Source organism: Nothoprocta perdicaria, unplaced genomic scaffold (genome assembly GCF_003342845.1).
Source record: "Nothoprocta perdicaria isolate Ctin4 unplaced genomic scaffold, notPer1 scaffold_120, whole genome shotgun sequence".
Lineage (NCBI taxonomy): Eukaryota > Metazoa > Chordata > Aves > Tinamiformes > Tinamidae > Nothoprocta > Nothoprocta perdicaria.
This window is the reverse complement of record NW_020454317.1, coordinates 2,275,029-2,289,172: the sequence shown is the minus strand read 5'-3', so window position 1 is coordinate 2,289,172 and position 14,144 is coordinate 2,275,029. Positions and strand designations below refer to the sequence as shown.

The following is a 14,144-nucleotide window of genomic DNA, read 5'->3' as shown; positions in this document are numbered from 1 at the left end:
TTCAAAAATATTGGAAAGAACTAAACATGGTTTTTGAGACAGGGGAAGTTTTAAGAGGAAGAATGGGAACTACTGATTTAACATTCAAAAGTATGCAGGGTGGTGATGCTAAAGTACCCTGTAAGTTATAAAAAGAAAAATAATAATGTAGAAGTCAAGGACAAGATACTGTTTTTCCTTTCTCTTCTTACATTTACATTCTTCTTACTGAAAAGAAATTTCTCTGATACAAACCTGCCATTAAGAAAACCTGCTCAAGCCCTCCACACCTCAAACTGAAGAGCTCTGCACACCTCTTCCCACCATAAACAAAAATTAGAAAGAGAAGAAGTTTAAAAAAAAAAAAAAAAAAGACAATCCTTGGAAAAAGCAAAACATTTTGTTGGAGAGAGGTCAAAAAAAGTTAGGACGATGAAGGGGAAAAAAAAAACCAAAAACAACAGGCCTCTCTTTCCTTATTTGGCGACAAGCAAGTGCAAGAAAGTGTTCGTTGGGATTTTGTTCAGTTGTCGGTCTTTTGCACATCTGCATTCTGGCCAAGACAAGTGGCTTTGAGGTTTTTCTGCAGCACATGAGCATCTGCTGGTTCTATCCTCTTGTAGTAATTTTTCTTCGTCTCAATGATCTCAAAGCCAAACTTTCTGTAGAAGTCAATTGCTGACTCATTGCTGATCTGGACATGCCTGGGACAGAAAGGAGGAGAGAGACACAGATATCAGAATTTTCGGTGGTATAATATGCTGTCTCCACATTCACGATCGTTAAAGGATAAAGAATATAAACAGGATATGAAGAAGAGACAACTAAACAGAGAGAGGAACAATGGTGTAGCTTTAACACTTCAGGACTGGAAATTTAGGTCTTCTCAATTTAAGCGTGCACTAACACAGTTTCCAGATGGCCTTTGGCAATTGTTCTGAGAAGAAATGGCAAGTATTTCTTTCTGTGAAGCTGTTTCAAGGAATGCACAAGGGGAAATGGGTGTAAGTTGAAACACAGGAAGTTTCATCTCCAAGTGAGGAAGAACTTTACTATGAGGGTAACAGAGCCCTGGAACAGGCTGCCCAGGGAGGTTGTGGAGTCTCCTTCTCTGGAGGTCTTCAAAACCTGCCTGGATGCCGCCCTGTGCCCCGTGCTGTTGGTGTCCCTGCTGGAGCAGGGCTGTTGGACCAGATGATCTCTAGAGGTCCCCGCCAACCTCAACCACTCTGTGGTTCTGTGAGCGTACATAGCAAAAAAACTGAAGTATTACAAGCTCAGTAATTTCAACTTTTCTTAAAAATCACAGATATTTTATGGAAATACATAACCTACTTTCACTGTAGAGTTAATTTTTAACTTCTTGTAGTAATACTCCTCAGAAGACCCATAAACTCTAGTCTAAGTGTTGATCTCTAAGCAACACATTGCTGAAGGTTTTAATGGGCTGTTTGACATGATTTTAGCTCTATGCTCATTGCTGCTTTCCCTTCCTCTTCCCATAAAGCTATGGGGGCACTGTATGCGAGCTTATGAATCACTTTGTCGTGACAACATGCTGCATAATCACAGAACCAAAGCAGTTCTAGAAGCACGAGCAGAAAAATAACAAGAAGAAAATCTTAATATGAAGCCTTAATATTAAGCCCTATAAAGAGCAAATATCTAAAAGGGAACTTCATGGTGATGACAAATTTAGCCAGTGATATCAAAAAACATGCCTAAGTAGCATATTATGTTCAGTATGTAGATCACAAATAAAACCAGCAATAAAAACCAGCAATAAAACCAGCAAGGTGCTAACAAATTTGGTTATGCCTAATTCTGGGAGCTACTGAACATCACACTAGAATCTTACTCTGGTGATGGAAAGAAAAGACTACGTAGGACTTGGTTTTTGCATTAAAAACAGCAAATGATTCTTCCGCTGTGCACACAGTACCATGCAAAAGCAAAAAAAAAAAAAAAAAAAACACACACACACACACCCACCCACACCCCACCACCAACAACCAAACTCTTCGGAATGTGGAAGATTTTTCACCTCCCTGCCAGAACAGGGCTAACCTTAAGGAGCAAGTCACTCTGCTTAGTGATAGCAGGGTATGAAATGCTCCTCACTAAGCATCTTATAAAGTTCAGAGCTCTGGATACAGTTCCATGGTAACATAAATTCATCGAAGTCACAGCTGTTGTGGGCCTCTCTATACCAGTATATCCTGCTTGTAGAGAGGGGAATAAGTAAGAAACCTGGCTGAGAGGTAAGACCTGGCCCAAACCTCATCCAGCTCACTAGGCAGTCATAGGCATCAGTGTACTGGAAAAGGCATAAGAATGAAACCAGCAGAGAGAAGAAGCAAAGCTGTGGCTTTTCTCACTTGCATCAGCTTTAGTTGCTATGGATTTCCTGCTAGAGTTTGTTCCATAGGGATCTATTAGGATGGCAGTGCCTTTTTAAGCAGCTCTGTCCTTTCCCCTAGTGCTTGCTCTCATAGCTGCATTACCCCAAGTGCTCACACAGCCATACAGTGGATTTAAAAGAGAACCAGAACACAAAACCCATTTTCCCAACTGGATCAGGTCACCGACCCAGTTTATTGTGTTGCTGCACAAATAGCCAACCTGGTACAACGTTAAGAACAGGAATAAGCAGTCAAGCCTGCATGTGAATCTAGAGTTTCACATGTGTTTGCAAACAAATGTCATTTGACCTACATATTAGAGTCATGAAAGCCAGACAGCAAATGCAACAAAACTGGATAAAAGACTTGCAGCATTTTCCACTTTGTGGAGAACATTTTTCTTTGTTGTAAAGTTTTTTAAAAAAAGAATAAAATATTTAAAATATGATGTGCTATATGATCCTGCTATTGATCATTCATTTGTAATTAAACTGCTTTCAAACTCAGCAGCTTTACAAAAGCCTTTATAAAGAAAGTAAACTCTTAGCTTTCTCAGCAACGCACCACAAGCTCAGAATGCCATCTTTGGCTTCCCTACAGCACTTACTAGACAAGATGGTTTTTTTTTCCATCCAGGACCCCATTGAAACTGATGCTATAATGCTTTAGTGTTCTCCTCCCTTTGCTCCCAAATATGCCTCTGCTATCTCTCCCAATATGCACAAGAGTAAGTCATTTACTTACAGATAGATGTTGTCAAAAGTGCCATCTTTTTCACAGATGTTTAAGACATGATTCAACATTTTAGTTCCTGCAAAGGTAAAACAGATACTTAACAAAACCAGAAGTGCACCTAGGTACACTAGGAAGTACACACTTCCTAAGTGCTTTCTTGAGCAGAGGCAGGTAACAGTAGGTAGGCTAAAATGACTGAGAATGTGTTGTCGGAGCATTTGAACTATGCTCCAAAATCAAAGAAAAAATAAATAGTTTGAAGATATCATCCGTGAATATCAAAATCTGCCAGCAAGGTGGAACTGCAAAAATATTAGCTGCAAGGAAAACACCTTGCAAAATCATCACTGGAAGCAGGAGATACCTTTAAGTTTAAAAGAAAGGTATTTTGAGCAGCTTTTTTCTTTGTAAAATCTCTTGAAAAGGTTTTAAAATAATTCTGATTTCAATAAACCAATTCTCTAAATAATATATGATCTTTGCATTCTCATACATGCAGAATGGAAGTTTATTGAAACAAAGGCAAATCAAATACCATCCATCTCGACTTCCCATCTTTCTGACTGTTCACAAAAATTAACTTTTGTTTCTTTGAGGGAAAAATGCAGTTAGCTTTAAAGTCTCAAGCACAGCTCATGATACGGTCAAAACAAAATAGAGAATCAGTGACAATATTGTTAACTTTTTCTGATTAGGGCAATTGTAAAAGTAATAAAGTTAAATTTTATTTCCAGTTTGTCCAAAGCAAATGGATTACTGTGAGGTACCGGTTATTGATTTATCCTATGGATTTACCACAATGAAAAAGTTACACATTAGTACACATACAGGCATAAAATAGGTACCACTTGTGAGCACCATTAATTAGTAGTACTAGAAAGCTAAAATAAATAAAAAATAGAACAACAACATTTTGGAAGGGTTAGAATACGACCTGATTATGGATATCCATGTTTTTTTTTTTTTGTGTTGTGCGCTGGCTACATATCTCTGACAAATTAATTTATATTTTTGTGCTTTAATGTTTGCATCTATAAAAGCAAAGTATTTTACATCACAGGCTGATAATGTAAGTAAAAGAATACATTGAATCCTTAAAGTTCTACAAAAGAGTCCACTTCTGGTACAGGCAGGAAAACACAAACCTATCAACTCATGCTTTCCCCAAAAATATCTTCCTCACCGCTCACTCAAAATAAATAAACAAACAAAAACAAACAAACAAAGCAAAAAAAAAAAAGTGTCTTCAAAGTTCTCCCTTGCTCAAAATATCCCCAAATTTTGAAAGAGCACTGAAAAGGGTGCAAAACAATGAGGTTTTTTGATAACTCCAGATAGGAAAGAGCTCTTCCTTACCTATCCCTAGCCTTCGGTAAGGTGCCAGGCATCCAAGTGTCATGATATACAGTCTCTTCTGATTCTGAGAGTGATCCACCCTACAGCACACTGCTCCCACTGCAATATCATTGAAATAGGCTGCCAGGGAAAAATAAACAACAAAGTATTACTAGTCCCAAGTCTCAAATTGCATGCATTTACAACTCTATCATTTGTGCCCTTGATCCTCTCTCCCTCCCCATTGTCAATTCTTCTGTACCAGCCACAATCTATGAATTTTGAGTGAAGTTTCTAATGATGCTCTGACAGACCAATTGGCTTACCAGAGTTCAAAATAACTAGCAATGACTTCAGGATGCAAGCTGGTAGCACACATCTGTTGTAACAGAAAACAGATGGATTTCCAGTAAAATGGAAACAACACTTTAAAAAGCATTTAAAGCTTAGGACTGCAGCTCTTTCTTGGAGTTCCCAAACAGTTATTTTTCATTAATTAAAACAGATGAACCTATACAGGATTGCACTGATAAGCTTAAAGCCACCACAGCCCACAGTTACTGGCAAGAATATTTGTACCTAATTTGGCTAGTTCGCCAACCTCCAGGACATCCTTGTAGAACTTGTCATTGTAGCTGACAGGAAAAATGACTTGATTTAGCCGCTTCAGCTGCTTAATGTTGTGTGGAGTCACGTCTCCCAGCTCGATCCGGCTACTGGAACAAATCAAAACATGCTTAATATCCAATACACTCTTTTGTTCTTTTCAATATAAAAAAAGTTATATTTTATTTATTTATACATCTACAACTGCCCTATCATTTCAATGTCTAGCACACAGCTAACTTTTGCTGGTGGCTGCTTTAATTACAAAACGCAATTTATAATCAGTACTATACACTCAGAAGTTTTTCAGGCCACACTTGACACTGAAATATAATATGAAATGAAAACCACATCTGTGGCTTTATTGGGCAAGAGACACAAGAACATTCAAGAGAATATTCATCTCAGTAGGAGTACTGACTTTGGTTCTGTCGCCTGAATTTTCTCGCAGATCACTAAGACCACAGAAAAAAAAAGATGGGGAAAGTCACACAGCTAGAACAGAGACCAAGAATATAAAACTTCTCAACCTATACTTTAAAGACAGCTTTCTTTTTATCACTGTATAAAATAAGACTTATGCTTAGATGCAAGTCATTACTAGACACCTGCCACTAAAAAGCAAGCATTGTGCACAATCGAGCACTACACTGTCAAGGTGATACGTGCTCGATTACAATAATCTTTGGAGTCATTCTTAATATTGACCGAGAGGAGAATAGCCATGGCAAAATGGTAGTGCTGAACTATATTGAAATGAAACATATCAAGCATCTCCGAAAAGCAAACAAACAAAAATCCTGAAGAGATACTATATATCCAGGAAAAAAAAGACAAGTAAAAATGTTTGTGTTATCCATATAACTTCCTGGCTATAGAAAAATACCCCATGATGGCAGACTAACCAAAGACTGACAACAACATGAAAAATGTAAGTAGTTACTAGCTAATCAAAACTTTTCTCCAAATGGTCATCATTGCATGAAGACAGGTACAAATACAGGGCATACTGAGCTATAAACATCCACAATTCCAGGTTTGTCTGTAGCCTTGCTTTACCTAGTACATATAGATAGACAGATTGTTTTCTGCCCAAACAATTGTTACAGCTACCATTTGCTTTCCTTTTATTCCACATTTATGTTCTCAAAAAGACAGTTTTATAAAATACTTGTAAGGCAAGGTCTGACAACATGCAGTAGCTGCTTTCCACCTCTAATGTTTTTTGTGCTTAGTCACGTTTTCCAAATATGCTGATGTCTAGGAAAAAACAACACAGATTAGCTTATACGATCTAGTGAAACAAAGAAGAGATAATACTCAATAATTTTTAGTTTTCGAAACTGTACTAAATAACACTGAGATCTATTTTATTAATTGACCATAATTACATGTCAAACATAATCAATTAACCATCTAGTTATCATATCAATTTTAGTTAATCACATCATCAGGGAAAGGTATAAATATACAAAGACTTTCTAGGCATTGTACTGCAACAGTGTACAGCTCCACACAAGCAAAAGCGATGGAAGCTTAATGGCTTATTTCAAGAAGCATAACTTGCCCTTACACCTGCTTTCCACTTTTCTTTCACAGAAAGAACTAATCTTCATTTCTGCAAAGCTGCTTCAGCCTTACATATCAAAGATCAGCAGTGCCCATTCTTCTACATGACACAAGATAGTAGACTCTACCTAGTGAGCCCTGCAGAAGATTGCAGTTTGCAGCTAGGATCTAGCCTCAATTAAAGGAGCATTGATAATCTTGTACCTCTCCATTACATTAATGTATTCCAGCTGAGTACTCTAACTACTTAAAATTAATGGAGGGTATTGGAATATTGATCTTTTCTGACTTCGCTGTCTTAACATTTTATCATATATTTCCCATATAACTCTTAAAAAGAAGCTCTTTGGTATCAGGCATCTCATACCAGTTTGGGTAGTTGCAGGCAGTTCCTAATCTTCCCATACCATGCTGCATAGGTCAACCTTACCCCAACTGCAGAGAGAAATTCTAAACTATCAGTCCCTCCAGTCTGCCTAGTCCTTTTAGGTATATGACATTCTCTTGAGAGTGACCATGACCGACAAGCAGTACGTTCTTCATTAGCAATCTCAACCAAAGCAGAAACAGCAATATTCTCCATTTGCTTGCATCTCAGCTATGTGAAGATATGGAGGCACAGTATGCCTGCATATGGGATGCGTACGCAGCAAATAGGATGCAATTCTAAAATTTCCAGCTATAACAAAATTGAAGCACATGGGCTTGTGCCTGGAAAGAGAGTTGTGCCAGAGTAGAGCATCTTAATAATCCCATAGTCAGAGCAGGGAGAAGTGGCCACAGCCTTTTTTGCTGCAGTGTACATCAGACAGGACACCCAAAGGAGCAGGTCTCAGCTTCCAATTAGATCAAATTAGCTGCAGACTAGGAAGCCAGTAAGAGTAGAGAAAAAACTCACACTTGCACTCGTTTCTTAAAAGCCCACCTCTTCTGTTTAAAACATTTAATAAACCTTTGGGCACTAGGGAGAACATCATTATATTTGCAAAAAAATCAAGCTTCAGTATATCACTGAAGCTTCCTTGCTTTATCGAACTCCCGAGCCTGTGGTAAAATTGTTACGCAGCAAGCCTCTCTCTGCGCTTTAGCGAGAATCCCTGACACTAACAATTGTCAGCTTCTGTGCACCCACACACGTATATACTTTAAAACTAGTTAGTCACCAATGAAGTGAAAAATCAGGCATTAGAAGAAAGTGGGCCAAAATATTTTAATGAAAAGACAGCAAAACAAGGAGACATTATCAAGGGCTGCCAAGAAGCTGAATCTTTACCAAGACTGTTTCAGATGAAAAAGAATAAGAAAATATATTTAAAAAGAGGGGAAAAAAAACCAAAAGAAACAAAACCACACAGGACAGTCTGCAGCTTCTAAGAGCTACTGAGCCAAGACATTATCTCTCAACTTGGCATCACAACAGAGAAAATAAAACAAAATAGAGCTTAACAGCACCTTTCAGCCACCTCCCTTTGAAACTAATTCCTAGAATTTCTGGATTCCCTGTCTCTTTCCTCCCCTTCTTGGCCTCTCTTGCCCCTCCTTCTCCTACCTACTCCTTCTCCTCCTCTTTCTCATTCTCCATCTCTTTTCTTCTCTTTCTTGCACCATCTTTCTCTCTACCCCTTTCTCCTTCACACTTCATCTTTCTCTCTTTCCCTCTCTCACATCTCTTTCCCTTTCTTTCTCACCCATCTCCCTTTCTCTCTTGCCCCACCTCTTTGTCTCTTTCCTTTGCTTGCTCCATCTCTCTCACTTTCTCACTCCATTTCTCATCTCTTCTCTCTCTTTTCCTCCCCATCCCCCTTCTCTCCCTCTTCTCCCTCCCTCCTCTCTCCTTTCCACCCTCCCCCTTCCCCCTCTCCCCTTTCACCTCTTTCCACTTCTTCCTTCCCTTCCCTCCTTTCCCCCCTTCCCCTCTCTTCCCCCTTCCACCTCTTGCCTCCCATTCCCCTCTCCTCCCTTCCCCTCTTTCCTCCCTCTCCTCCTTTTCTACCCTTCCCCCTCTTCCCTCACTCCTTTCCACCTCTCCCCCTCTCCCCACATCCCCCTCCCCTCTTTCTCCCTCCCCTTCTTTCCCTCTCCTCTCTTCCCTTCCCCATCCCTCCCTTTCCCTCTCCTCCATCTTCTCCCTCTTTCTCTTCTTTCCCTCTCCCACTTCCCTCCCTCCCCCATCCATTACACATACATCAATAATGACTAAAAATGAGCACGTGGAAAGGAAGATTAGCATCATGAGACTTCATTCTGCCTAAGGACAGGGCAGCAAAAGTGCCATATGGCCTCCAATCAAAAACAAGGGAAAGCAGGAACTGCTGCTGAAAGCAGCACTCTTGGTGTCCTTGAGCTGCTCATTTCCACCCTCTTGCTGGCACAAAGGTTTGCTCAACCATGTGGTGAACCAACTCCAAATTAAAACCAAATTAATACCCATCAGTCCCCTGATTGTGTTTGCCACACAGCCTTCTGCTGCATAAGGAAGAGAAAAAAAATGCCAAGAGCAGAACTGAGCCTACCCCTATTTAAGTTGCTTCTGGAAGTGACACGCAAAAGGAGCAGAGGGATCAATCAGTGTCTAGATGCTTTTGTGCTCTATCCACACACAGTGAGAATTCCCTCTTTGAATCAAAGGACTGAAAGTTGTTCCAGACTACAAAAATCCAAGACAAAGCATACATAGCTCCTATAACAAAGAGCATAAAATGGCCACTCCGTTTTCCAGGGACTAATAACAACAAGTTTTGCATTTTTGGAAGATGTTTGTTAAAAGCAGAGGTATTTTCTCAAACTACCTCTTAGCCAGAATAATAACATACATCTGCATCAGTCAAACTCTGTTTAGGCCAGCCCTGTGTATTCTAATTCAGTATAGATAGTGTCAAAAATATTTATCCTTTACTGATGTAAAAGAGAAGGAAAAAAAAGTAAATCACATATACAAAGTTGTTTAAAGAGCCTGATGCACTCAAAATGGACACCTTAGGAGAGTATTTTATTCTATTATTCCAGTAACAGCTTTAAGAATATGCACATTTAGTACTAGTATCCAACATCTTAAATAGCCTCTCATGAGGAAGCAACAGTCAACTGTATTCATTTTAGGTGTCAAAAGTTCTTGACCAAGTCCATCACTTCAAGTTTCTCCCATAGTATTGCTTTTAACATGGAAGAACATGGGACTCTTGGCTCATTTTATTAGGCCTATTAGCATAATACCCAACAAATCTATACCCTTTCTAGGTAGAACACTAGCTTCTTAGATTTCTTCGTTTTCAAGGCTGTACCCAAGCCACTGTTTTTCTCACAGTTAAACTTTCTTCTGAATTCCATCCTAAATGAATACATACGCTCTGTTCTCCCATTAGGTTCAGTAGTCAGTATGCACCAATATATCCTTTTTTTTAAAACCTCTTTTCAGAGAGCTGTCATGCCCTCATGCACCTTTCTTTTAACGTCAAGCTTTTAGTCTCTCTCTGTAAGATAGGCTCCTGGTGTCTACCATTTGCATGCAAGCTCTTCTCTGAGCTCCTTCAGATTTAAATTGTTTTTTCTTCAGCACAGTATAACAGAACTGCTCACAGAACCCTAAGCACATCTTATTCCCTTGTACAGAAGCAGCAACTTTTCCCTGTCTCTACTGGAAACATCTTTCCTGACACATTCTAGGACTACATTTGCTTTTTTCACAGCTGCAAGATGCCGATGGCTCAGTAACTAAGCTGAACAGACTTCACTACTGAAGTGAACTTGTTTCTAGTTAAGGCAGATCCTCTTTAAAAGTGTATGACAGTACTGGTCAACTATCTAAGAGTGGAAGTGAAGAGGGATTCATGAAAGCAGAGTGGAAGCGGGAATTAGTGAGGTGACATGTAGTAGTTACTAAAAATAGATGCATGCCCAGAAGACCAACATTAATGACCAGCTCTTGTATATCACGCCCCCAAATCCTCCAAGGACTTGCCAAGAAAAAAAAAGAAAAAAAAAAAAGCTTTTCATAGGACCATATGCAACCCAATCTACTGTAACTGCACTCCTCTATTTGCAGCCTACTAAACAGCTGTGATTTCAATGCACTGTTTTTCCTACAATAGCTTAAAATTAGACTGATGAAAGTAACACAGGTTAAATGAGACCTTACTGTCTGTTTACACTATCACTATATTTTGCCTTTTGAGGTACACTAAAGGAGAAACTGTATATGAAACAATAGCTCAAAAAGTGAATTTACAAAGTTACAGGCAAGAGGAAAAAAAACAGTCATAGGGAATATCAAGCTTTGAATACAACTTCAGAGTCAACACTAAGGAGAAAAAGGGAAAAATACAAGTTTCTTAATACTGTAAGAACCTCAGCCTCATCCAAATAATCAGTTCATGTCTCTCCCTAGAGGGAAGTGACTGACTGAAACAGATCTCTCTGTAATTGATAGCTTGGCTTAGACTTATTTAAAGAATCTGGTGTCTAAATTTAGCAGCAATGTATCTGCAATTTGCAAAATTCATTTGAGGTATTACAGAACAGTCTGAAGAGGGAGCACAGGGGGGAAAAAAAAAAAAACGCTTTAAACTAGAGGACTTGAGAGTAGAGTCTGTCACCCACTACACAGCCAACTAGCTTTACTGCTTCTATTTTGGCTTCCAACTTAAAGAGTCTAGACAGGATAATCCACTTCCATAAAATAAAACCAAATCAGAGCTAGAAAAGCTATGGAGCTAGAAGGCATGGCTTTACTTAGGGGTCAACTCCAAAGCGCACCCCCACTGCCACCTCCTTTCCCCCCAAAAAACCCACCACCAACAAAACCCCCACAGATGAGCTGTCCTGCTGGGTGCACAAGTTGGTCTAGTTCTTGTGGGCAGACCAGTATGATTTCAATTATCTAGATCTGCAGACTGAACATCTCTGCTTCACTTGTCAGAGAATGAGAAGGATGTATACAAGTCTTAAAAAAAAAACCTTCAAAATTCACTTGTAAGCCCCTAATTTCTTTTAGTCTCACTTACTACTGAAAGGATTTGTGTGACACCTGATACTCTGTTAGTAGTTACCCCCTCACCTGTGTGCTGCATTGCAAACTTGCAAAGTGAGGTATCCAAGACAGCCAAGTAGTTTTAGAATCTGAATTAATGGAAGATAAATGCAAAGCCCTGAGTTCAAGAGGATCTTGATGTGAATGGGTTTTGCCAACAAATGTCCTGGCCACAAAAGAATTTCGACCTTCATTTGTCTCTCTCCTGTATAAGGACAGAATAATTGACAACCTAGATTTCCTCACTGTACTTGGTCAAGCCACTTGGCTTCAACCTAGAAAGACCCATCATTTTACAGAACACTGGCTGGTCTTCACTTGCAAGAATCTAAGTTGTGATAAAGTTTGGATTTTTTCCAACTCAAACCTGTTCTTTGAGGGATTTACTGGACTGCAAATCTATATTCCATTCTCATCTCAGAAACAAAAAGAAAAACTTACAAAATCCTCAAAATACTGAAACTAAGTCACCCTAAATCTAAAGTAGCAATACATTTACAGAAAAAATACAGCTGTCTGAATATGCAAGTCAGATCCAGAGACAAGTAGGGAGAGCACTAGAGAGAGGTCATTTCAACAAGTGACAGAAAAAACAAGAATATATAAAGAAAATAAAAAGTTTATCACTCTACATATATCATTCTACATATCCTTGTACAGCTGGATACAAATAACAGAACAGGAATTGACATGGTCAGCTGACAGAATTTTCAAATTCTGAGATGTTCAGAAATAAATCACAGCTGACCTAGAACAGAATAACTGCACATACAGAGCTTAGAAGCCTTTAACATTTCATTTCTTCAAAGTGCCTTATAAGAGGCAAGTGCAGCACTTAAGTAAGGTGGAAGAGGAAACAACTTGATTGTGATCATGCAGCAGGTAAAAAGTTGTCAGAAATCTTAACTCTGCAATACTAGCCTAAGCATTTTTCCTTGCAAGTCACTTACGCTCCCAAGAACACTCAGATTTAGAAACGTGACTACAATCTAAATAAAAGTACTTAAGTTTGAATTAGCCCAAAGTGATACTCCAAGAGACTATTTACAAATTTCTATCCCTTTACACACCTCAGTGTGCCTGAATATGAAAATTACAGTCTCTATTTCCCTCTCAGGAAGTCATGAGTCTTCACTAATTAATGTTCATGAAGCCCTTGATTACTTGATGATCTTCATGCAAGAGCAGAAGTCAAATTCAAAACAGACCTGATTCTGGGTTCACAAAGCATCATATATACTTAAAACCACATAGCTCAGCAGGCTCAAAGCCATTTCTTGTACTTGCATAATGCAGCAAGCTTTTCATGACAGAATAGACTTATCAGGAGAAAGACATTTACCTGCTTCACATGAGGTATTTCTATCAATCACTGAAAACTTTTCTTCACAAGTGTTGGTGTATATACCACATCAGTAAAGAAAACAAAGCAGGAATTATGTCCATATTATGAATTGTTTTTTGAGGTTTTTTAAATTCTGTATTATGTTTTCACAGTATATTCTTTATATAACAGAATGAGGTAACAGTTTTATGTGCCTACCTTCATTATGTCTAAAGCAGCAAATATTAGAAACACCTAAGTTATAATGCACAACAGACTGTTTTTCTCTTTCCCCAATCTTCAAGAAGCATGAATTCCTCTTGAATGAAAATCTGTGTTAAAGAGCTACTTAATCAAAAATTTCAGTCTTATAGGTGAACTATACAGGCAAGAAAATCCATGCTGAAGAAATTGCCCCAAGCCTTTTATCTCTCCCTATACTCTCACAAGAGTGGTATATAACAGTCAAGTAATGAAAATGGGGAACTTTTTCAGGGATTCAGATTCAGGTCGGATAAGGACCAAAAACAAATGCATCCTGGGAGAGGAGGGTCAAGTGAGCTCAGGAAGCATTTTGTGCAACATGTTCTCACCATACTGCAAGACATTTTGAATCCAACCAAAAAGTTACTCTGCATCCATGAAAACTCAGCTGGATATCTCGGTTACAGTCATCCTATTGTGAAAACGTTTCTGATTCCCTATTTTTTTAAATGAGCTCTCACTTCATTTCCTTCTTCTCATAAATTAATTCAACATGCATTCTTTGATGCAAATATACAAGTTGCCTCATTTCCATTCCTTTATGTTTTCAGGTCTTTGAATAATCAGCAAATCTTGTATGCATAGACCATTTTGTTCTTCCCTCTCCTTCCCCACTTCAAATATCTCGCTCTTTGAGAAGTTTTTGCTCCTCCAAAATTGCCAGAAACAACACAAGAGGTCACTTCTCTTCTTGTCTTTCAGTAGGAAAGAGAGAAAAATCCTGACATTGCCTACTTTGCTTAGAGAAGAAGCGATACAAGATGGCCTGCACTTTTCTTTACTAATTCCCAAACAGACTAAGAACTGACTTCTGACATCTTTTCCTATCTTCCCTTCTGTGTAAAGGAGAAGAGAGAGAGGAGGAAAAAAAAAAAAAAAAAAAAAAAAAAAAAAAAAAAAAAAA

General features: G+C 38.7%; 1 protein-coding gene across 2 annotated transcripts in view; it reads right to left on the bottom strand.

Moving 5' to 3' along the window:
* Positions 1-424: 424 nt before the first annotated feature.
* Positions 425-14,144, bottom strand: part of NAA50 (N(alpha)-acetyltransferase 50, NatE catalytic subunit) — an 18,826-nt gene continuing 5,106 nt past the window's right edge. Inside the window, exons 2-5 of one of the 2 annotated variants that reach the window (XM_026054265.1) lie at positions 5,031-5,167; positions 4,473-4,592; positions 3,126-3,192; positions 425-683 (exon numbers count right to left, since the gene is read on the bottom strand). In XM_026054265.1, the coding sequence (XP_025910050.1) occupies positions 503-683; positions 3,126-3,192; positions 4,473-4,592; positions 5,031-5,167 (505 nt within the window). In that variant the 3' untranslated portion in view covers positions 425-502. The remainder of the gene's footprint in view (positions 684-3,125; positions 3,193-4,472; positions 4,593-5,030; positions 5,168-14,144) is intronic. The other variant, XM_026054266.1, reaches the window with a different exon arrangement.